Source organism: Cucurbita pepo, chromosome 10 (genome assembly GCF_057944985.1).
Source record: "Cucurbita pepo subsp. pepo isolate OVF chromosome 10, ASM5794498v1, whole genome shotgun sequence".
In the NCBI taxonomy this organism is placed as follows: domain Eukaryota; kingdom Viridiplantae; phylum Streptophyta; class Magnoliopsida; order Cucurbitales; family Cucurbitaceae; genus Cucurbita; species Cucurbita pepo.
Window position 1 is genome coordinate 1,010,484 of NC_141807.1, and position 24,794 is coordinate 1,035,277.

Here is a 24,794-nt window from a genome sequence, read left to right on the forward strand (position 1 = left end):
CTTGTAGGCATTTTGGATGGGTTTGCATGCGTAATCTAGAGAGAGAGAAGATGAGGAGGATGAACAATACCATACAGTTGCCATGCCGGAGGCTTTTTTGAGGGTTTGGACCTTACAACTTGAACCTAACAACGTACATTTTAAGCTTATCAACACTATGGTTGAATTCAACTTCTTAAAACTAGTTAATTATTCATTACACGTAATTAGAACTCATCATTGGGTTGCTGCAATCAATAAAAACTGCACTTATTTCAGGCGAATGGCCACCGCCATCCCATTGTGTAGTCGGGTTCTGATGGGAGGAGCTTTGGCGAGGCCGTTTTTGGAAGAAGACCTTTGAAGCGACCAATTGGCCGTCTTTCTCGTGCTCTGTAACACCCAGATGGTACTGATGCATTATCCAGTTTGTCTTTTGAGGCTTCCTTTGGTTCCCATGGTTGGAATACAGAACTAAAATCTTCTTGAAACCTATCACAACGCCGCCGCCCATGACTGGCCTTGTCTTCCCGGTTTTGTGCCATCTTGTGTCGCTGCCTTCTTCGTCTGCTTTAACTTTCCTGCGTTTTCTTGTGCCGGCCGTATATGCTTTTGATGGGCGATGAAAAAAGTGCCGGATTTGGCCGTCTTTCCTCATTCCTGCAATTTCCCAAGCACAAAGCTTTCGAATTTCATGTACGTTTAATCTTCCTCTTCCTTCTTAAAATTTTAAATTAAATATATCACTAAATACATTTGCAACTATTTTCTATTCTAATAGGTTGACGGAGAATCCCAATTGCACGTTTTAAAACGACATACAGACATAGCAACATTAACTTGATGATCAAAAGCTCCAAGACATAAAAACAAAAAATTATTTGTTTAGACATTGGATCGTTCCATTCTTTAAATAATTCTCAAAAAAGACATATCCAAAGATATATGGGACTCTATGAAGAAAAAATATCAAAGTTCAACTCGGGTTAAACGAGCTCAATGACAAACATTGAGGAAGAATTTGAGACACTCCACATGAAGATAGGAGTCACTATCAACAACTATTTCTGCAATTATGAACAAGATGAAGGCTACTGAAACAAAATTGATATCGAAGTAGTGGAAAAGATATTGCGCTCTATGACTCCAAAATTCAATTATGTGTAGGCTCTTAGGCTAAGTATAGTCTATACAAAACATGATTCAACTTAGACTTTTCCTTTCTCCCCTCTTTCAAATCCATGTGATTGTTGAACAAAAACATATTCAGTTAATTTTCCAAGCAAGAAGACAAATTTGACATCTAACCGGAGAAAAAGTCTACTAGTTCGTGCTTTATATGGACTAAAATAAGCACATTGAGTTTGGTATAGTTTTTGATGTGTGGATTTACAAAATCAGAGCATAAACCCACTTTATTCACTAAGGTGGATGAGAAGAAAATTAGTATGATTTGATTTTTATAGAAAGTACGGTGCATTGATGATGGAGTTCAAGAAATCAATGAGGTCAGAATCTCCCATGATTGACCGGAGAAAAATAAATTTTTTTCTTAATCTTGTAAGTAATATATAAAGTTGGAAGGTATTTTTCAGTGTTAGAATAAGTATGTGGCTAATCTCTGGAATGATCCATTCAAATTCTATTCATAATCAATGGTTCCAAGAAGTAAATTGGGCAAAGATGAAGATGGAAAAGAAATTAACAAGATGCTCTGAAAAAAAAAAAAAAAAAAAAAGATTGATTGTTTAATGTATGCAGTAGCTACCCGACTAGACATCATGTATGTTATGAGTAAAGTTAGTAGATGCATGAAAAGTCCAAAGAAGTTCCACCGGCAAGAAGTGAAGAGAATTATAGTTAATCTCAAAGAAACATGCGAATTTGGAACGTTCTATCAGAGAATAGAAGAAAAAGTCTAATTGGTTATACTAATAGTAACTATGCTAATGACATCAAAGACATAAAAAGTAGGATTGACTATGTACTCATGATATGTTTGTTGAAATATCATCACTAGCCCAATAGAGTCAAGCCCAATTATTGTATGAGCTCAGTATATTTATTTTAGTAGAGATTTTAGGAGAAATATTCAAATTTGTTAGGTCTAGATTCAAATCGGTTAGGTCTGGATTTAGATTGGTTAAATATAGATTGCTTACTCTTAGTATAAATACCTCTCCACCCTACCTAGGTTATTCATCCAAGAAATCCAAAAACAATAAAAAGCAGTAGTATTCTACAGAGTGCCTTGTATTCTCTTCTCGATTGGTGTTAATAAAGAGTGCGAGTGTTTCCCACAGTGAGTTGTGTTCAACATTTGGTATCAGAGCGAGGTGAGTGTAGGTTATCTGATCTCTTGGAATTCTTAGTATGCTCTGTGGTTGCAGCTCTGTCTGATCTTCCACATCAGAAACGATTTCTTAAGATTAGTAGTGAGTGAGTTTCTTTTGTATCGTGAGAAGTCTGTGACTCTGCAAGTCTTGTGTCAAAAGAACTTGTTTGGTATTACTGAGGTATGGCCAACACGATGGGTGATTTCCAAATCGTTGGAGGAATTAAGAAACTCAACAACAACAACTACAACACATGGGCAACATGCATGATGTCCTATTTACAAGGACAGGATCTTTGGGAGATCGTTGGCGGGTGCGAAACTACGCCGCCAGAGGATGATTCCAACGGCGCCTTGCGCAAATGGAGAATCAAAGCAGGCAAAGCAATGTTTGCCATGAAGACCACAATCGGAGAAGAGATGTTAGAACATATTTGGGATGACAAGACACCGAAAGAAGCATGGGACACGTTCGTGATGTTGTTCTCAAAGAAGAACGATACGAGGCTACAACTTCTGGAGAATGAGTTGTTGTCAATTACACAACGTGATATGACAATTGCTCAGTACTTCCACAAGGTCAAATCAATCTGTCGGGAGATTACTGAACTAGACCCAAAGTCCGCCATTGTAGAATCTCGAATGAAGAGGATTATAATCCACGGATTACGACCGGAATATCGAAGCTTCATTACTGCTGTACAAGGATGGTCCACTCAACCAACACTTGTAGAGTTCGAACATTTGTTAGCCAGCCAAGAAGCCATGGCTAAACAAATGGGAGGCTTCACATTGAAGGGTGAAGAAGAAGCACTCTACACGAGTGAAAGTCGGAGCAATAATAGGCCGTCTACCAAACGTGGATACAATGGTGACAAAAGAAGCCACCAAGGGATTGCACAACCTGAGAGAGCTCAGAAGAACGACAACAAGAGTTTCCAAAGAACGAGATTTGGTGGTATTTGCTATAATTGCGGGAAAAAGGGCCATATGTCTAGAGATTGTTGGTCCAGGAAAAAGTCCATTGAAAACAATGTGGCAATATCCAAAAAGAAGATAGAAGATGAATGGGATGCAGAGGTACTATGTCCCATAGAAGAAGACGAGCTAGCACTCATGGCGACAATGGAAGACCATATCAACTATGAGAATGACTGGATCGTTGATTCAGGATGTTCAAATCACATGACTGGCGATCAGAGAAAATTGCAAGACAAGAAAGAGTACAAAGGAAGTCGTATGGTACGTACAGCAAATAACACACAGTTATCAATTGCTCAAATCGGCAATACGACAATCATGCCTGGCAATAAGTCTGATACAGTGTCGCTACATAATGTTTACCATGTACCGGGTATAAAGAAGAACTTGTTGTCAGTGTCACAACTAACAACATCAGGAAGCTATGTCTTATTTGGGCCAGAAGATGTAAAAGTTTATCAAGATGTTAAGATAATAGGAAAGCCGACAATAGAAGGACGAAGAGTGGAGTCTGTCTACGTCCTATCTGCAGAGTCTGCCTATGTTGACAAGACCCGAAAGAATGAGACGACAGATCTATGGCATGCAAGATTGGGACATATTAGCTACCATAAGTTGAAGCTGATTATGGAGAAATCTATGCTCAAAGGTCTACCTCAACTTGAAGTCAAAACAGACGTTGTCTGCGCTGGATGTCAATATGGTAAAGCTCATCAATTACCATACAAAGAGTCAAGTTTCAAAGCAAAGAAACCATTAGAGTTAATTCACTCTGATTTGTTCGGCCCAGTCAAACAAGCATCGATCAGCGGAATGCGGTATATGGTGACATTTATTGACGATTACTCAAGATATGTGTGGATTTTCTTTATGAAAGAAAAGTCTGACACGTTCTCAAAGTTTCAAGAATTCAAGATGATGGTCGAAGGAGAAGTAGGAGCGAAGATCCGTTGTCTACGTTCAGACAATGGCGGAGAATACACGTCAGATGAGTTCGATCAATATTTACACGAGTGTGGGATACGACGTCAATTTACATGTGCCAACACGCCACAACAAAATGGTGTAGCAGAAAGAAAGAATCGACACCTTGCAGAAACCTGTCGAAGCATGTTACACGCAAAGAACGTTCCAGGAAGATTTTGGGCTGAAGCTATGCGAACTGCTGCCCATGTGATCAACAAGCTTCCTCAACCAAAGCTAGGGTTCGTCTCACCATTTGAGATACTATGGGATATGAAACCTACAATTAGTTACTTCCGAGTATTTGGCTGTGTTTGCTATGTATTTGTGCCTGACCATCTACGTAGCAAGTTTGACAAGAAAGCAGTCAAGTGTGTATTTGTTGGATACGACAATCAAAGAAAAGGATGGAGGTGCTGTGATCCAACAAGTGGAAAATACTATACATCAAGAGATGTAGTTTTTGATGAAGCATCTACATGGTGGTCCTCGGAGAAGAAAGTCTTACCAGATTCAAACATCGAAGAAATTCTACAACAGAAGCTGGGGGAGCAAACTACACAAATTCAATCAAATGTCGATGCACCTGAAAATCCAAGTGACATTGATATTGACAAGCAAGAGGTGACTCAATAAAGCGAATCTGATAAAAATGAAACGACACATCAACAACTTAGGCGATCAAATAGAATCCGAAGGCCAAATCCTAAGTATGCAAATGCAGCTATTGTAGAAGATAGAGTTTACGAACCAGAGACATATGAAGAAGCATCACAAAACTCGGTTTGGCAGAAAGCGATGGAGGAAGAAATTATAGCCTTGGAGCAGAATCAAACTTGGGAACTAGTGCCAAGACTAGGAGATGTCAAACCCATCTCTTGCAAGTGGGTCTACAAAATAAAGCGTCGACCGGATGGATCAATCGAGAGATACAAGGCTCGACTCGTGGCTCGAGGATTTTCTCAACAATATGGACTAGACTATGATGAAACATTCAGTCCAGTGGCAAAGATTACTACCGTACGAGTCCTGCTAGCACTCGCAGCAAGTAAAGATTGGAAACTGTGGCAAATGGATGTGAAGAATGCCTTCTTGCACGGAGAGTTAGACAGGGAGATTTATATGAACCAACCAAAGGGATTTGAGAGTGCAGCTAATCCTAATTATGTATGCAAGCTTAGAAAAGCTCTTTATGGACTGAAACAAGCACCGAGAGCTTGGTATGGTAAAATTGCTGAATTTCTTACCCAAAGTGGTTATTCAGTTGCGCATGCAGACTCTAGCCTATTCATCAAAGAAAGAGAAGGAAATTTAACAATTGTGTTGGTCTACGTGGACGATTTGATTATCACCGGAGACGATGAAAGAGAAATTTATCAAACAAGAGAAAATTTATCAGTACGCTTTCAGATGAAAGAGCTAGGAGAGCTTAAACACTTCTTAGGCCTAGAAGTTGATCGCACAGATGAAGGACTGTTTCTCTGCCAACAAAAGTATACAAGTGATATGCTTCAGAAGTTCAACATGTTAGAGTGCAAGCAAGTTTCAACACCGATGGAGATAAATGCCAAGATTTGTGCACATGAAGGCAAAGAGTTGAACGATGAAACAACGTACCGACAACTAGTAGGTAGTCTTATCTACCTAACTTTAACTCGACCTGATATCTCTTATGCAGTTGGGGTTATGAGTCGATACATGCAAAGTCCAAAGAAGTCTCATCTGGATGCAGCTCGACGGATCTTGAGATATATCAAAGGTACAATCGACTATGGTCTTTTGTACAAAAGAAGCAAAGACTGCAAGCTAGTTGGATACTGTGATGCTGACTATGCAGGAGACCACGATACTCGGAGGTCAACCACTGGGTATGTGTTCAAGTTTGGTTTGGGAACAATTTCTTGGTGTAGCAAGAGACAACCAACAGTATCATTATCAACTACAGAAGCAGAGTATAGAGCAGCGGCTGGAGCAGCTCAGGAAAGTACATGGCTGAAACTCTTGATGGAAGATTTGCACCAGAAAATTGACTATCCAATATCACTTCTTTGCGACAACCAATCTGCGATTCGCCTTGCAGAAAATCCAGTGTTTCATGCTAGAACAAAGCATGTGGAGGTGCACTACCATTTCATTAGAGAGAAGGTCCTAAAGGAAGAAATCGAGATGCAGCAGATCAAGACAGATGACCAAGTGGCAGACTTGTTTACAAAAGGGCTGAGTACTGGCAAACATGAGAGTTTTCGCTGTCAACTCAACATGGTGCAGCGAATGAGGACTAGTGCTGAGGGGGAGTGTTGAAATATCATCACTAGCCCAATAGAGTCAAGCCCAATTATTGTATGAGCTCAGTATATTTATTTTAGTAGAGATTTTAGGAGAAATATTCAAATTTGTTAGGTCTAGATTCAAATCGGTTAGGTCTAGATTTAGATTGGTTAAATATAGATTGCTTACTCTTAGTATAAATACCTCTCCACCCTACCTAGGTTATTCATCCAAGAAATCCAAAAACAATAAAAAGCAGTAGTATTCTACAGAGTGTCTTGTATTCTCTTCTCGATTGGTGTTAATAAAGAGTGCGAGTGTTTCCCACAGTGAGTTGTGTTCAACAATGTTTGCGTACCAGGCAAATTTTGAGGGTGGGTGTAACAAATCCCATCATCTCCCTCTAATGTAGTAATGAATTCATCGATGAGAGGATGAAGCTTTCGCTTATCTCGTTCCACTTTCGCCTCTAAGTGTTCCAGAATTTGTTGGTCACTTGGATCGAACTTCACTCCCGCCGGAGCCCTCCCCCAATCTTCCAATCCGCCCTAAATTAATTAATCAAATATATCACAGATGACTCCAAAATCTTATCATCTCGTGTCGTTCATCATGTTTAAATAAATAACCTGGAGTTGGAGTTGGAGTTGGAAGTGAAGAGAGTGTGCGCAGGTTGGGCAAGCTAGGGCTGGAAATGCGACGGGTGATCGGTCATCTTGGTGGTTTCCGTCTGTGAAGACGGCGTCGTTTGTGTTACTGAACCAGATCATCATATCACCACCACATTTGTTTCCACTTCCAGGTTTTGATTAAATGCAAACCCCATGTACTTGGACCCCAAGTTAAGTGGATGGACACTTCCACTCATTTCCCCTTCCAAAGTCTATCGACTTTACCCAATAAATAAATATTGGAATCGGGAGGGGCAAAGTTGGGAATAAAGAAAGTTGTTGAACACGCCAATCCTACAAACAAACTTGTGCGCCAAGGGTGCAGGCCCACACTGCGCCAGCGAGTATACATGCATGGAGTTTTGTTTCACCCATAATTCACTTTTTGGACTCTTTTACCCCCATCTTTACTTTCAATTTTACCAAAATATATGAATAGTGTAGACTCGGAATTATACGAGCCACGTGTCACGGTCATGCTCGTCCAAAACCTGTTGTCCATGACCGCATGCCCATGACAAGTCAAACCCTTTGTGTCTTTTCATATTCTAGTGTTTTACTTTTGTATTTCTAACAAGTATGATGTTTAGGCATGTCTGACATAAATGCCTCATAATGTACTATAGGGGATACGACTAATTGTCAACTTCTTCCTACTCAAAGTTATATATGGTGAGCCGTTGTTATTTCTCTCTTGCTTCTTTACATAACGTCACTTTCAATCTGCCATCGTTTTCTAAAACATTCTCTTAAAACCGAGGCTAGAGGCTCGAGTATACGTCGCTTGGCCGTAGGCGACGTAAGAATGAATTGGCTTAGCTTGGCCGTAGGCGACGTAAGAATGAATTGGCTTAGCTCACTTGTCGTTGGAAAATGAGTGCTGCACAATCGCAAATCCGCTGCCATCAAAAGTGCGATTGTGACACTACTAATCAAGTAGGGAAGTCCCCCTCGGTCAAAGGGCGAAAAATGTCAAACAAAAATTGGTTGAGAGAACGGGTCCCTTCCACCGCCATAACAAATCCTCCAATTTATACACAAATTTCCAGCCAAATTCCACCTCTGATTTGAAGATTATAATATTCCAATATTCAAAGAATTTAAAAAATTTTGTTCAATTTTCTTGTAAATTGAATCAACTCCCTGAAAAGTCAATATTTCCAACTTTTTCTAATTTTATTATATACTAAAATTTTAATAAGGTTACGTAGAAGAACTATGAAGAGGACATGAACATAAAGAATAGATCGCATTAATTATGTAATTAAATATATCTACATAACAAAAAGGAGATTGATTCATTAATTAATTAATCAAACGCATAGCTGAGCCTCCAGATTGTTGAAAATGGCAACCACTTGACCGATCGCCGGCCTGCTCTTTCTGCAGTTCCCGACACAAGCCAGAGCCACCTTCCCCATTCTCATCAATGGCTTCAAATCAGAAGGGTACTCGATTCTTGGGTCCAGTAGCTCACTGAACCTCATCTCCTTTATCAATGGCAGCGCCCACTTCACCAGCCACCCTTCCTCGCAGCCCCTTCCACTCAAAAGCTCCAACAGCACAACCCCATATCCGTACACGTCGTTTTCCTTGCAACTCCCCTGCCCGCCTTTCCCCTGCCAGTATTCCTCGTCCACATACCCTACCAATCCCCTTTTCTCTCTCGCAGCTAAGAAATTCAGCCCGTAATCGCTCAATTTCGCGCTGAATTTGGCGTCGATTAGTATGTTTGAGGGCTTCACGCAGCCATGGATCACGCTAGGGGCCATCGATTCGTGTAGATATTGAAGTCCTCTGGCTGTCCCTGCTGCGATTTTCACACGATGGCTCCAATTTAAGAGGAATCCCCCATCTGGGTTTTGGTGTAAGTACATGTCCAAATTCACGACGCCGGCGTATTCCATCACGATGATTCGTTCGCCGGGAGCTTCGGAGTAGCCGGTGATGGTGACGAGATTTGGGTGTTGGGCAGAAGAGAGGGATTTAACTACAGAAGAGAATCCAAATCCAGCGTTATTATTGCTTAGAACCAACCATGGGTAGATTCTTTTGACGGCGATGAGCTCGCCCGTGTCCAATAAGGCAGCGTAGACGGTGCCCAATCGGCCTTGACCGATGACGCGGCGGTGGCTGAAACCTTCAGTGGCGGTGTCGATGTCGATTAGCGTGTAGGATCGGATAGAGGGCTTTGACGGCGGCGGGGTTTCGTCGGCGAGTTGGCGATGACGGTGGCTGTTTCTGCAGATGAAGAAGAGGAGAACAGAGAGAAGTGCGATGAAAGAGGAAGAACAGAGTGCCAAGATGAAGTAATAAGCAAGCTTTTGGGTATGCTTCATTTTGGCGTTAATGGATAAAACAGAAGAAGTGGGTTTCCGCCATTAAAACAGAGAATTTCAGAAAGAATCACAGAGGAAAGGGAGAGAGATTGAGATTAAGATGAGAAAGGGGTTTGAAAATTGGGTGAGAAATGTTCAACTTTTCGTTGTTTATAGTTGTGGTTGTTCATAGTTGGCTGCTTCCACCAATTTAATAAATCAAAATGTCAAAATAAATTAAATTAAAAAATTCTAGAATTTTTTTTATTTTATAATTTCATAAATACAGGATAGTTTTCACCCTAATTTATTTAATTTTTTTAAAACATAGTTTTTACCATTTCTAATGCTTTAATTTTGTTTTGCGGGACCATGGTTTTGACTTTGAGTTGATCATAGCTTAAGCATTTAATTATGTTCTACTTTTTATAAAAAGTGCATGTGTTTTGGTTCTGGTTTAACAAGTTTTTAGAACTCAATTAATTATTCTAATTAAACTACCAACCTAACTTAACCACTCGAGTGGATTGTCAAGATCTAACATCAATTGGAGAGAAGAACAAAACCTTGTTTATAAGTGGTGTGAAAACAATATGTAACAGGCCAAAGTGATACTATTTGCTAATTGTGGTGTTACAAATGATATCAGAGCTAGGTCTTGAGAGGTGTGCCAGTAAAGACGCTTGCCCTTAAAGACAGTGGATTGTGAGATTCCATGTCGAAGCAAGGACACTGAGCCTCTAAGAAGGATAGATTATGAGATCACATATCGGTTGGAGAGGGGAATAAAACATTTTTTTTTTTTATAAAAGTGTGGAACCTCTGTTTCAAAATCGTGAGACTGATGATGATACATAAAGCCAAAATGGACAACATCTGCTAGTGGTGAACTTGAACCATTACAAATGGTATTAGAGCTAGGTCTTGAACGATGTGTCAGTGAAGATACTAGCCTCCAAGGGGGTAGTGGATTGTGAAATCCAACATAGGTTAGAGAGGAGAACGGAACATTTCTTATATGAGCGTGTAAATACATCTTTTTGGTAGATGCATTTTGAAACCCTTGAGACTGAGGCTGACTGACAACGATACGTAGCGAGTCCATTCACTAGACCGTTTTCTTCGAACTGATATCAACTTAAAGAACTATACCACATTTTCACTATCTGAAACATCATCCAAACAATATGGCTTCAATCTTCCCTCTCTCCCTCCAATCATCGGGTGGCTATCCATACGAACTTCTTCCAACAGCTTAACCACTCGCCGCATGGCTGGGCGGTTCACAGGTTGAGGGCTGCTGCATTGGAGCCCAATGTTGAGGACCTTCAACATTTCCTCCATGTGACACCAATCCAATTTCGGGTCTACAATATGCTTCATGCCTTCCTTTTCTAAACTGCTGCATACCCATTTCACTAGACCGTTTTCTTCGAACTCGGGGTCGGTTGGCCGCCGCCCTGTTATCAGCTCAAGGATCACCATCCCGTAGCTAAATATGTCGCCCTTTTCGTTCACTTTCGATGAATAAGCATACTCTGGAGCAATATAACCATAAGAACCAGTAACCACCGACATCGATTTAACCTCGGATACGTCGACAGCCATAGCTATTCCAAAATCTGCTATCATAGCTCCGAAATCAGCATCCAACAAGATGTTATTAGACTTGATATCTCTGTGTATGATTGGAGGAACACAATCATGATGAAGATAAGACAGCCCCTCAGCAACATCCAAGGCTATCTTGTATCTTGTTGGCCAATCCAATAACGCACTTCTACTGTCATGAAGCATATCACCTAAGCTTCCATTAGGCATGTATTCATACACCAAAAGCTTGCTGACTCCATTGCTACAACAACACAATAGTTTCACTATGTTTTTATGTCTGATGTTACCCAAAATCTCCACTTCTGCATCAAAAACATCATCTTCACTCCAAACTTTCTCGAGATCGAAGCTCTTGCGGTCGTTCGACACCTCGGGCCAAAGCTTCTTAACAGCAATGGTGGAACCATTGGTGAGAGCAACCTTGTAAACTTGGCCAGAGCCGCCACTGCCTATCACGTTGTGTTCATCCAAGGAACCCACAATCTCGTCCTGGCTAAAAGACAGCTTTTGAAACGATGTCATTGTCCATTTGTTTAGACTTCTTGAGGCGAGGAATTTCTTGTACTTGACGTGGAAGAAAGCCATTCCCACAAAGAAAATTACACCTGCTGATACAAAAACGGAACGCATCATCCAAATGCAAACTCCATCCCCATCGCAATCTCCTCCTCCTCCTCCTCTACTAGATTTAATTGGACGACACGCTCCATTTCCATCCCTACACAAATCAGGATTACCAAGAAAGCTATTTCTATACACTTCACTCTCGAAATAGGAAGGAAGCGTCCCATTTAAGTGGTTGTATGATAGATTAAGAACATTGAGGTTCGTGTTCTGTAACCCATATGGGATTTCCCCTGAAAATTGATTGCCTGAAAGATCGAGGTAATTAAGCACAGGCAAGTTAGCAATTTCCCGGGGAATTTGCCCAGAAAAGTTATTATTAGCCAGATTCAGCTCATTTAGCCTCTTCCAGGCATCAAGCCTGCTGCTAATCAACCCCGAAAGCATGTTGTTCTTAAGATTTAACTTGGCAAGCGTATGTATTTTCGTGAGGCTCTCAGGGAAATTCCCTACGAACTTGTTATTGTCACCGGCGAACTGTACCAGATTCTCCAAAGACCCAAACTCCTCTGGAATTGTTCCTGAGAATTTGTTATTAGAAATAAGAAGCAAACTCAGCCGCTTGGAATTGGCTATGTTCTTAGAGATTGGACCAGAGAAGCTGTTGTTTGCAAGTTCAAGCAGAACAACACCTGGAAGTCCCCATAAATTTTCAGGTACATGACCCGTAAGATTGTTGTTCCCTAATCGAATCCTGGTTAGGGAGTGGCAATCACCGAGACTCGACGGGAGTTCGCCGGAAATGAAATTGTTGATCATCATTATTTCCAACAGTTTTCCATCCTCACATAAGGCCTCGGGAAGCCTGCCGGAAAAGAAGTTGTTGGAAATGTCCAACGATTCCAGAGGCGAATATTTCCCCAAATGTCCTGGTAACGCCCCCGTGAATCTGTTTGAAAATAGCTTGACCTCTGTCAAAGTCCTCGACCTCCCCATGCTTTCCGGCAAGCTACCCTCGAACTTATTCTCAAACGCATTAAGGCTTTCGAGCGGCAACTCAAACAAGTCGCTCGGAATAGGCCCAGAGAATTTATTCATCGAAATATCGACCAACCGCAACGACTTGAGTTTCGAAAGCCCATCTGGTAACGCACCGGACAACGAATTGCTAAACAACTCAATCTGGGACATGTGGGTTAATGTTAAGAATGAGAAATAGAAATAGAATTGGGATCGAAAGTATGATCTTCATTCAGGTTTACCACGTTTATATAGGATACAAACTATCAACTAATACCTAAAAATAGAAAAAATATATATCTAACTAAATCTGGTAAATAAATAAAATATACCGTTAATCAAATCTATACTAACAACTCCCTAAATATCTGAGATATATTCTAACTAATTATCACCGCAAAATATCCTCTTAATACTCCCCCTCAAGTTGGAGAGTGTATGTCGATCACACCCAACTTGTCCTTCAAAAAGTCAAATTGCTGTCTTCCCAAAGCTTTAGTAAAAACATCTGCCAATTGCATTTTGGTCGAAACATAACACGGTTTGATGATTCCAGCTTGTAACTTTTCTCGAACTATATGACAATCTATTTCAATGTGTTTCGTACGTTCATGAAAAACTGGATTGGCTGCTATATGTAATGCTGCTTGATTATCACAATATAATAATGCTGGTTCGGACAGTGGAACATTCAAGTCTTGAAGAATGTATCTTAACCAAGTTAACTCTAAACAAGTATTTGCCATAGCTCGATACTCGGCTTCTGCTGATGATCTGGACACATTAGTCTGCTTTTTAGACTTCCAAGAAATAATTGAATTTCCGAGGAAAATGCAGAACCCAGAAATAGATCGTCTGGAAGTTCGACAACCACCCCAGTCAGAATCGCAATATGCCTGTAATCTTAAATTGTTTTCAGATGGCAGTAGAAGTCCTTGACCAGGAGTGCCTTTGATGTACCTCAGAACTCGAAGAGCTGCCTCCCAATGTGGTTTTCTTGGTTCATGCATAAATTGGCTAAGCATACGAACTGAATAAGCTATGTCAGGCCTAGTGACGGTCAAATATATTAATCTGCCAATCAACCGTCTGTATTTACTTGGATCATTCAACTTCTCTCCTTCAGTTAAAGAAAGTTTCAGATTTTGCTCCATAGGAAATTTGTCTGGACGTGCTCCTGTAAGACCTGTGTCTTGAAGTATGTCTAGAGCATACTTCCTTTGAGACATAAAAATCCCTTTTCTAGATCGAGAAAATTCAATGCCTAGAAAATATTTCAAATTTCCTAAATCTTTGATAAGAAATTTCTGGAGTAAACTAGTCTTGAGATATTGAATTTCTTCGAGATCATTGCCTGTCAACAGAATATCATCAACATAGATTAGAACTGCAGTGAAAGAAATACCTTTACTCTTAGTAAACAAAGAGTAATCTGCTTTGGACTGAGTGTAGCCTGCATTTTGTATAGTTGTAGAAAATATGGAGAACCAATTGCGAGAAGCCTGTTTCAATCCATAAAGAGATTTATGGAGCCGACATACTGTATTCTCCCCCTGTCGGCGAAGACCTGGTGGTAAAGACATATAAACTTCCTCGTCTAGATTACCATGGAGAAAGGCATTTTGAACATCCAACTGATGGGTGAACCATTTTCGAGCAGCAGCAACAGTGAGTAAGCAACGAAGTGTAGTAAGTTTTGCTGTAGGGGAAAATGTTTCTGTGTAATCAATACCTTCAACCTGAGTGTATCCCTTTGCTACCAGTCGAGCTTTATAACGTTCAACAGAACCATCAGAGTTGTATTTAATTTTGTACACCCAACGACAACCAATAGCTTTATGACCAAGTGGTAGAGGAACGAGAGACCATGTATGATTACGTTCCAAAGCTGCAATTTCATCATTCATAGCCTGCTGCCATAACGGGTCGCCAACTGCCTCGTCATAGGTTTTAGGTTCTGTCTGGGATGTAATAAGAGCTAGAAAAGCACGTTGAGTAGGAGAAAAACGAGAGAATGAAAGGTAATGATGAAGGGGATACCTGGTGCCAGTGCCGGGACTTGAGCTAGAGGTTAAATGATTGGCTCCAGAAGACATCTCATAATCCTTATGCCAAGCTGGAGGCTGTTTAGTACGAGTAGAACGTCGAAGTGGAGCTGATGTATCAAGTGGGATAGGATTGGAATTAGTGGGCGAATCTGGAGAAGGTGGAGGAGACGACGGAGTAGTAGGTGAAGGGATAGGAGGTGAAGGAGGAGTAGGAGGTGAAGGAATAGAAGGTGGAGGATGGATGTTTGAGTAGGATGGATCATGAAGTGGTACAATAGGAGTCGAAGGAACTAATGTCGAAGTTTGTGAAGCTGATGAAAAAGGAAAATCATCTTCACAAAATTTGACATCACGGCTGATAAAGAATTTCTGAGATTGCATGTCATACAACTTGTAACCTTTATGACCACAAGGATATCCTACGAAAACACAAGGAGTTGCCCTAGGTTCAAATTTTTGCTTAGGATGTACTATAGTTGCATAACATTTACAACCAAAAACTTTAAGATGATGAAATGTAGGTGGTCGTTTGTAGAGTGCTTCAAAGGGTGTCTTGTTAGATAATAATGGTGATGGCGTTCTATTTATAAGATAAACAGCCGTTAAAATGCACTCTCCCCAAAAATTAAGTGGAACCTGTGACTGAAAAAGAAGAGACCTAGCTACATTTAGGATATGGCGATGCTTGCGTTCTACGACTCCATTTTGTTGTGGAGTATAGACACAAGTGCGCTGAAATTCAATACCACAAGAAGTAAAGAATGGTTGCAAAGATAGGAACTCAGTCCCATTGTCTGATCGAACTATCTTGATAGTAGTATGAAATTGAGTTTGAACGAATTTAACAAAGTTCATTAACAAATGATGTACTTCTGACTTATGTTGCATTAAAAAAACCCAAGTACATCGAGTAAAATCATCAACAATAGTGAGAAAAAAACGCAAACCAGAATGGGTAGGAATTTTATGTGGTCCCCAAACATCACAATGTATCAGATCAAAAGCAGAATGGGTTGTTATTGAACTTCTTGGGAAAGACAACCTAGTTTGTTTTGCTAACGGGCAGATACTACAATTATGAGAATAACTCGCATTATTAAGATGCAATTGATCAGCTAGAAATTTAAAACGAGAAAAGGAAGGATGACCTAGGCGTAAATGCCACAAATCAGATGACTGAGATACTTGATGAGCTGAAGATTTGATTGGAGATGAAGAAATATGATAGAGACCTCCAAATTGTTTACCCGAGCCAATCATCTTCCCCGTAGCCAAGTCCTGCATAACACAAGAATCAGGATAGAAGGTGACATAACATTTCAAGTTATTGGTAAGTTTGCTGATCGACATTAGGTTTAAATTGAATGAAGGCACACATAAAACGTTGTTTAATTGAAGGTTAGGGCTAAGGGAAATATTGCCAGTATGTGACACACGTGCTGTCTCTCCATTAGGCAAATTTATTGTAGACATGATGGCAGCCTTTGGTTCAGTCATAACAGAAGATTTTGATACTATATGATCTGTAGCTCCACTATCGAGAATCCATGAATTAGAACTCGCAGAGTTAATAGATAATGTAGATATGGGAAACAAACCTGCAACATTGATGTGATTATCAGAATTACCAGAAGGGTGATGATTGATTGCAGATAAGGCTTGTGCTATCTGTCGTAATTGCTCAGAAGAAAAATTTGGAATGGAATTAGGTGACTGTTCTTCTGTATTCAACTGTGAAACATCGGCCATATTTGCAGATGATCGATATCCACGGTTATTGTGTTGATTGTCTTGTCTTGTCCTTCCAGAATTATTTTTCTGTCGACACCGATCTTCTGTATGGCCCCTTCTATCACAAAACTTACAGTGAAACTTAAGAATTCGACACTCATTAATTGTATGACCACTTTTATTGCAGTGTTCACACAATTTGTCCTTGGCGAATTTTGAATATATTGTTTTCTTTTGCACTGCTGATGCAATCGAGATTTTCTCAGTAGGTTCGGAAGTTACCTGACGCTGCATCTCTTCTTGTACAAGTAATGAATAGGCTTGCCTCACATTAGGTAATGGAGACATCATCAATATGTTAGATCTCACCGTTTTATAAGACTGATTGAGCCCCATGAGCAATTGCATCAACTTGTCTTCTTCGCGTTGATCAATATGTATTTGACGTTGATTACAGGTAAATGGTGTGCGGTACGCTTCCAGTTCATCCCAGAGTGCTTTGAGCTTGGTGAAATATGTTGACAGTGCCATGGTTCCTTGTGACATCGTTGCTATCGAGTTTTGTATTTGAAAAATTGCTGGAGCATTCTTTTGTGAGAATTGATCGTGAAGATCAACCCACACTTGATGAGCTGTCTTGGCGTGAATAATGCCTTTAGCGATATCTGCTTCAACGGAATGAGTTAACCAAGATATTATCATACTGTTGCACTGATTCCAGAGTTCGAATTCGGTTGAATTTGCATCTTGGGACGGTTCCTGAATTGTGCCATCAATGAAGCCAATTTTCTTCTTGGCAATAAGAGCATGCATAACTGATTTACTCCAGGATTGATAATTTGCTCCATTTAATTTGATTGGAACAAGTGAATATCCTGGCTGATCAGAGTGATGAATATAGTACGGATGTTTTAAATCAACATCCGAAATTTTGAAGCTGGATTTGGCTGATTCCGCCATAAAGGAAATTTTGATATTTAAGAACACCAAGATCGGTGCTCTGATACCATGTTAAGAATGAGAAATAGAAATAGAATTGGGATCGAAAGTATGATCTTCATTCAGGTTTACCACGTTTATATAGGATACAAACTATCAACTAATACCTAAAAATAGAAAAAATATATATCTAACTAAATCTGGTAAATAAATAAAATATACCGTTAATCAAATCTATACTAACAACTCCCTAAATATCTGAGATATATTCTAACTAATTATCACCGCAAAATATCCTCTTAATAGTTAACTCCGTCAGCGCTGGGGGGAACGACCCAGAAAGATTGTTAATGCTCAAATCAAGAAGAACGAGATTCTTGAGCCGTCCCAGCGAGTCAGGAATCTCCCCCTGTAAGTTACAACCCGTCAACCAAAGAACCTCAAGATTCACTAGATTACCCAGCTCCGGCGGGATTCTTCCCGGCTCAAAACTGTTGTAAGACAGATTCAACATCCTAAGAGTGGTTATGTTCCCAAGAAACGGAGGGATCACACCACCCATCAGATTCAAAATAAGGGAAAACGCCTCAAGTTTCTGAAACCGAGCGTAGGTGGGTGGTATTTCGCCGGAGAAATTGTTGCCGGACAAATCCAAGTAACGGAGATTAGGCATATCAGCAAGGGAGGGAGGCAGAGAACCGGTTAAGAGATTTTGCCCCAGGTCGAGATACTCGAGATTTGTACAGTTGACGAGGTCCGGCGGAAGAAGGGAATGGAAGCTATTATTGTAAAGAGAAACGTAGAGGAGAAGCGGAAGGTTACAGAGATGAACAGGAAAAGGGGCAGAAATTCCGGAGCTGGGGAGGTCGAGGGAAATGACGTGATGATCTACATCGCAGATGATGCCGTACCAGGAACAGGGGTCCGGGTCGGCGTCGTGCCAGGAGGAGAAGGCATTGTTATGAGCGTCGACGGAGCGCTTAAAGTCAAGGAGAATTCGACCCTCTTGGTTGAGGGCGAAGGAAAACAGAGGAAAACAGAGGAGGAACAGGAGGGGACGTAAAGGCATCGAAGAAAATGGGGGAAGAAGAAGAAGAGTGGGCGGTGGGGTTCCGATGACGGGAGGATGGTGGAGGAGGGTGAGTTGAAAGAAGAGCTCCGGGGAAGAGGGTGAGTAGTGAAGAAGATGGTAGGGGAGGCGGTGGGGTTCTGTTTCAGAGGATTTTCCATTTTTGAGGCATTGTTACAGCTCTTTTTCAAACCGTAAATAAGCAAATCCTGGTTGGTGGGAGAGAAGAAGATGAAAAACAGAGAAGAAGACTAAATTATTAAAAAAATAACCTTCGTATTTCCTTTTTTTTTTTTTCTCTAAAATTTTAATTCTATCCTTAATTATAAATGTTTTAAAATTACCTTTTATCTTTTCAACCATTTCAATTTTAGATCTTTTACAAATGTCTTAAATATTATTGACTTTTTTTTTTTTTTTTTTTTGCCAATTTTACTGTTTTTACTTTTTCAATTAATGGGTTTCGTTTTTTTACATTATTTTTTTTTTCTTCTATTTTGTTGGGTTAAATCAAATAATTATTTTGTAAACTGTTTTTTTAGTTTTTTAAAAATTTATATTTTAAATTCAAATAATTTAAAAATAAATTGTAGGGTTGATATTTATTTTATTTTTCTCAAAATAAAGTATATTAATGAGAAAGTCAAAATATTAAAAATTTTAAATTATAAAGCCAAACTGAAAGAAAAAATACAAAAAAAAAAAAAAAAACCACGTATAAAAAATGTTCTTTTATAATGAAAGTTTAAGATGTTTTTCTCAGATAAAATTGAAAATTGTTAAAATTCAGTGGCAAAGTTTATATATATATATTTATTTGTAAATCAAAAATTAATTTTTTCATATCTTATTTTATTTATTATTGATATTGTGAATAGTTCGATCATATATTCATTGAATCGTTAAGAAGCACGAATACATAACCATCGAATTGTTGAACAATTTTCTTTTTTTATATATTACTTTTCATTTATAAATCATATATTCAACTTTTACAATATAGTTGTTTCATGATAATTGCTACAATATGGTTCGATTTAAGCTATTTTAGAGAGTTCTATAATGTCAAACGACTCCGACCGTTTGGATATGCGTCAACGTGAACATATGAGTGAAGCAACAAAACTTCCTTGCCTCAATCTTACTCCATTCTTTCTATATTCCAAACAAATTTTCTAATTCCGGCGTCTCAATTGCTTTCAAGCCACCACTAACTTCACTTTTCCTCCACTCATCTTCCTCTACTTCATATTAATACACTTCAAAACTCCCCCATTTCCATCAACTCAACCTTCAAAGCCATGGAGATCAAACCCGCCGACCAAGAAACCCAATCTCCAAACGATCAAAACCAACCCCTTTTACGAGAAACAACGATCATCCCATCAAGAGATGAAAAAACCCTCATCCAAAAAGCCATTTCCCAAACCTTTCGAAGCACTGCTTCTTTGGCAAATCTTCTACCCACCGGAACAGTCCTCGCCTTTCAACTTCTTTCCCCAATTTTCAACAATCAGGGCAACTGCGACTCAATTTCCCGCTACCTCACCGCCGCGCTCGTTGCTTTGTGTGGACTCTCCTGTTTTCTTCAGAGTTTCACTGACAGTTTCAGAGACAGCCAGGGGAATGTTTGCTACGGATTCGCTACTTTCAAAGGCATGTGGATTATCGACGGCTCCGAGGAGCTGCCGGCTGCGGACGCTGCCAAGTATCGGCTGAGATTTATTGATTTCTTGCACGCTTTCATGTCGATTCTGGTTTTTACAGCCATTGCTCTGTTTGATGAGAATGTGGTGAGCTGTTTTTACCCGGCGCCGTCCGATCAGGCGCAGGAGATCTTGACGTCTTTGCCGGTTGGGATTGGCGTGTTTTGTAGCATGTTGTTTGTTCTTTTTCCGACCAGACGCCATGGAATTGGCTTCCCCATCTCTGCCACTTAACGGCGGAGTTCCTCCATTATTCGCCGGCATTCCCATTTGCTGGCACTGATGCTGACTTGGAGTAGGAGATACTTCGTGTGATTCTCATTGTTATTGTCATTATTTTCTCTTCATCACTCATTCCACCCCCACCCATTATTTTAATCAATGTATTTACGAAGAAATCCTTCAAAATTCACACGTTTATGATTAAAAGTATTTTAATTTTTATAGTTTATAATTTTATACGGAGAAATTTAGAATGTTTTTTTTTTTTTTTTTTTTAAATTTTTGTAAGTTTATTTATTATTATTTTTTGGAGTTTGCAATGGCATATAAACCACAAAGAAAAGACAGTGGAAGTGGATATGATAAGGAGATATCTGAATACAGACAAACCCCTTCAGGATTTTGACAACTCAGCTTCTTCCCATCTCTCATTCGCTCTCTTTCCCGATAACTGGACCCCACCACATCCCCAATCGCAGCCACACACAGTCCCTCTCTCTCTCTTTCTTCATCCCATCTGCCGCCACGTCACTCTCCCTCCCCATCAACCCTCCCAGCTGGCGGTTGCACGAGCCCATACTCTACTTCTTGATGCACTGAATCCAATAATACGCATCACAACAAATTACCGCCAGAATAAATCCTCGTCGTAGCCAACGAAAGAACATTTGCGTCTCTCTCGCTAATATTCACACTGTGCTGCTGCTGCTGTAGTCATGGAGTCCCACGTCCTCTCACGCGCCACTTCCTTCGCCGGCGGCATTTCCAGTCTCCGCAAGTTGCATAGGGAGACCACCACCAACAGCCATATCGCCTTCGTTCAAACCAGGCCGATCGCCGAGGGAGCTAACTTGATTTGGGGAAGACAACTACGGCCGTCTCTACTTCTCGATAACCTCTCGACGCAGAATCTAGCCTCGGCCAAACGGGAGATCCTTCGGCCTGCCTTTGCGGCGGCTTCCTCTTCTCCCGCCGGAGGCAGCGATTCCGCTGGGTGAGGTTCGTTTCCTCAGTTATGAACCGGACTGGCTCCCAGATTCACCTTCCAACTGATCCTATTTTCTTGCAGGGAAGCGAAGGTTGCTCCAGTGGGTTTCTTTGAGAAGTATCCGGCGTTGGTCACCGGATTCTTCTTCTTCATGTGGTAGGTTTAGGTGTAGTCTGTAGTGTAGGTCCCGTGTCCTGCACGGCGGAGACCGGATTGCAATTATTATGTCACGGCAATTTAGAGTTGGTTGTGCGAAATTACCGTGGTGTCCTTTGTTTTGTGTAGGTACTTTTTGAACGTGATTTTCAATATCCTCAACAAGAAGATATATAATTACTTCCCCTATCCATAGTATGTGATTTCATCCCTCTATGTTTTCTATATATATATATAAATAGTTATTAATACATCCAGTGTTTGTTTACGTGGCAGTTTTGTGTCGGTGATCCATTTGCTCGTCGGAGTGGTGTACTGTTTGATAAGCTGGGCTGTCGGTCTTCCTAAGCGAGCAGTAAGTCAACTCTTTCCAGCCCAGATACCAATTTTGTCTTCTTTTAAACTTTGTTCATTCAAATTGCTGCCAACAAACTTGGTATTTATTCTCCTAATGATTTTTATGATAAATTGTACTTTGAAGTATTGATATAATTAAATTTACGGGTCATGTAGCCTATTTGGTTCGAACATTTAAGCGATTTGATTGAATATTTTAGTATGTAAAAGCTTGGTATAAGGGTAGCTCTGTTCTCAACACAAGGGATTGTTTGTTTTGGCATGCAGCCTATTGACTCAACCCTTCTGAAGTTGCTGATCCCTGTAGCTTTCTGTCATGCACTCGGCCATGTCACTAGCAATGTCTCATTTGCAGCTGTAGCTGTCTCATTCACACACACAGTCAAAGGTAAACCACCAAATTTACCAACGATTCAGTTTACGGCGACATGTTCCTGGATTTTGTTGTTTCGCTATAAATGTTGTTCAATGATTTTCAGCTCTGGAACCGTTCTTTAACGCCGCCGCTTCTCAATTCATTTTGGGGCAATCCATTCCCATTACCTTGTGGCTTTCATTGGCTCCCGTTGTCATTGGTAAATCCTTCTACCTTTACCTCTGCATTTTAATGTCATATGGATTTGGTTTCACGTGACGATGGTTTTGTTTTGGATTGATGAATGCAGGTGTGTCAATGGCGTCCTTGACTGAGCTTTCATTTAACTGGACTGGCTTCATTAGTGCTATGATTTCCAATATCTCCTTTACCTACAGAAGTCTTTACTCAAAGAAAGCCATGGTTATCTTCTTCCCTTGGCTCTTTTAGACTCTGCTATCTGTAACTTGAACTGATCTATGCTTTGTTTACAGACTGACATGGACAGCACCAACGTCTATGCCTATATTTCCATCATTGCTCTCCTGTTCTGCATTCCACCTGCTGTAATTGTAAGTTTCACTTACCTATACTAACCCATCAACTTCTAAACTTCTACCTTTGTTGCTGACAGAATATCTTGCTTGCCAACAAATATTGGTTTCTGTTAAGAATTACATAACACAATATGATATTGTCCACTTTGAGTATTAGCTCTTATGACTTTGTTTTTGATTTTTCTAAAATACCTCGTACCTATGGAGATAGTATTCCTTACTTACAAATCCATGATCATCCTCTTAATTAGTTAGCCAACGTGAGACTTCCTCCCAACAATCTTCAACAATTCTCCCCTCGAACAAAGTACACCATATAGCCTCCCTTGAGACGTATGGAACCCTCGAATAGCCTCCTCTTAGTTGAGGCTCGGTTCCGTCTCTAGAGCCCTTGAACAAAATACACCCTTTATTCAACACCTAAGTCACTTTTGACTACACTTTCAAAGTTTACAACTTCTTTGTTCAGACATGTGAGGATTTTATTGACTTGACTAAGTTAAGGGCATGACTCTGATATTATGATGAGCTCAATGAGAACAAAAATCTGGTGTGGAACAAAACGCCTCGTACCAATGGAAATGTATTCCTTACTTATAAATTCATGATTATCCTCTTAATCAACCAATGTGAGACGCCCTCTCACCCATCTTTCCCTCGAACAAAGTATATTATGGAGCACTCGAACAGATTAAAAACTCTATATATTTACAATCCTATGAGTGGGTTGAAGCGTAGAATATTGATATAATTAAATTTTATGTAATTTGTGGTCTTATAGGTGGAGGGGCCTCAGCTGTTGAAGTTTGGTTTCAACGATGCCATAGCCAAAGTTGGTGTAACCAAATTCGTGTCAGATCTCTTCTGGGTAGGGATGTTTTATCACCTTTACAATCAGGTACGTTGCCTTTTCGTCTGTTTGGTATCCAAGAAAGGCTGAATAGTTCAATGGTTTGAAAGCGAACACTTTTGCTTTGAATAACTCGACAGTTAGCAACCAACACCCTGGAGAGGGTGGCACCACTCACCCACGCAGTCGGCAATGTGCTGAAACGTGTATTTGTGATCGGATTCTCCATCATTGTCTTTGGTAAAATACTCCTTTCATTTTCTGGTTTCAATAGCTGCAAGTAATGTGGCATTAAAACATTGTGGTTGCTTGGCAGGCAACAAAATTTCAACCCAGACTGGTATTGGAACCAGCATTGCCATTGCAGGAGTGGCGCTTTACTCATACATCAAGGCTAAGATGGAAGAAGAGAAACGAGTGAGTTCTATATACAGTAGCTTACTTGCTTTTGCTTCTTTCTCCTCTCTAAAACAAGCTTTCTTTTGTGGACAGCGAACAAAGGTGGCTTGAAGAAGAAGCAGCAGCTTGGGGATGAGGGGTGGATTTGGTGTTGTAAATTTTTAAATAATTCCATCAACAACAAAAAAGATGAAGAAAATTATGATCAGATTGTAAGCCCACACATTTGCTGTCTCATTTTATTTATTTTAAAACAATGCCATCTCCATAACATCCGCAAAATTGTTCAAATTATTCCGTTTTTTTTTTTTTTGTCGGGACTAATTTAAAAAAAAAAAAAAAAACATAAATTTCAAGGATTAAAAATGTATTTTTTATTTTTATTTTTATTTTTAGTACTCGGCACTGCCGGATAAAAGTCACATGAAATATACTTCGTTAAAATAGTAGAGATATATTTTATTTTGTATTATCTAAAGAATACGAATCTAGGACCATGAGGTAGATTTTTCTCGTAGTCTAAAATACCCCATTTTAATATATAATTAGAATTTAATAGAAAAATCCTGATATTTAATTAGCTAGACACGAATATAAATTCTTATAAATAAGGTTCGTGTGTGTGGTTAATTAGAGCGTATTTGTTCTTTTTCAAATTTTTAATAAGATTTTAGATAAATTATGATCTAAAAAAGATTTTCTTT

The 24,794-nt window shown here is 39.9% G+C and overlaps 4 protein-coding genes and 1 pseudogene across 4 annotated transcripts; 2 read left to right on the forward strand and 3 right to left on the reverse strand.

Annotated features, from left to right (window-relative positions):
* Nucleotides 1-51: 51 nt before the first annotated feature.
* LOC111803492 (NAC domain-containing protein 10) lies at nucleotides 52-7,332 on the reverse strand. The gene is made up of 3 exons (XM_023687922.2): nucleotides 7,156-7,332; nucleotides 6,885-7,074; nucleotides 52-639 (listed from the first exon to the last, which is right to left on the reverse strand). Exons 1-3 carry the CDS (start codon nucleotides 7,297-7,299, stop codon nucleotides 197-199), a joined length of 777 nt encoding a protein of 258 aa, XP_023543690.2. The 5' UTR covers nucleotides 7,300-7,332; the 3' UTR covers nucleotides 52-196.
* A 1,095-nt stretch (nucleotides 7,333-8,427) lies between these two features.
* LOC111804231 (Protein kinase superfamily protein) lies at nucleotides 8,428-9,727 on the reverse strand. The gene has a single exon (XM_023688963.2). The coding sequence runs from the start codon at nucleotides 9,534-9,536 to the stop codon at nucleotides 8,511-8,513; it is 1,026 nt and encodes a 341-aa protein (XP_023544731.1). The 5' UTR covers nucleotides 9,537-9,727; the 3' UTR covers nucleotides 8,428-8,510.
* A 371-nt stretch (nucleotides 9,728-10,098) lies between these two features.
* Nucleotides 10,099-18,904, reverse strand: LOC111803290 (uncharacterized). Its single transcript, XM_087127772.1, has 2 exons — nucleotides 17,743-18,904; nucleotides 10,099-12,894 (listed from the first exon to the last, which is right to left on the reverse strand). The coding sequence occupies exons 1-2, from the start codon at nucleotides 18,498-18,500 to the stop codon at nucleotides 10,662-10,664; spliced, it is 2,991 nt and encodes a 996-aa protein (XP_086983898.1). The 5' UTR covers nucleotides 18,501-18,904; the 3' UTR covers nucleotides 10,099-10,661.
* An 870-nt stretch (nucleotides 18,905-19,774) lies between these two features.
* On the forward strand, nucleotides 19,775-20,620 carry LOC111803824 (protein DMP4 pseudogene; annotated as a pseudogene).
* A 450-nt stretch (nucleotides 20,621-21,070) lies between these two features.
* Nucleotides 21,071-24,381, forward strand: APE2 (Glucose-6-phosphate/phosphate translocator-like protein). The gene is made up of 12 exons (XM_023688406.2): nucleotides 21,071-21,422; nucleotides 21,498-21,572; nucleotides 21,702-21,767; nucleotides 21,849-21,927; nucleotides 22,197-22,317; nucleotides 22,409-22,504; nucleotides 22,595-22,707; nucleotides 22,779-22,856; nucleotides 23,623-23,739; nucleotides 23,832-23,931; nucleotides 24,008-24,108; nucleotides 24,184-24,381. Exons 1-12 carry the CDS (start codon nucleotides 21,145-21,147, stop codon nucleotides 24,199-24,201), a joined length of 1,242 nt encoding a protein of 413 aa, XP_023544174.2. The 5' UTR covers nucleotides 21,071-21,144; the 3' UTR covers nucleotides 24,202-24,381.
* The last annotated feature ends 413 nt before the right edge of the window (nucleotides 24,382-24,794 follow it).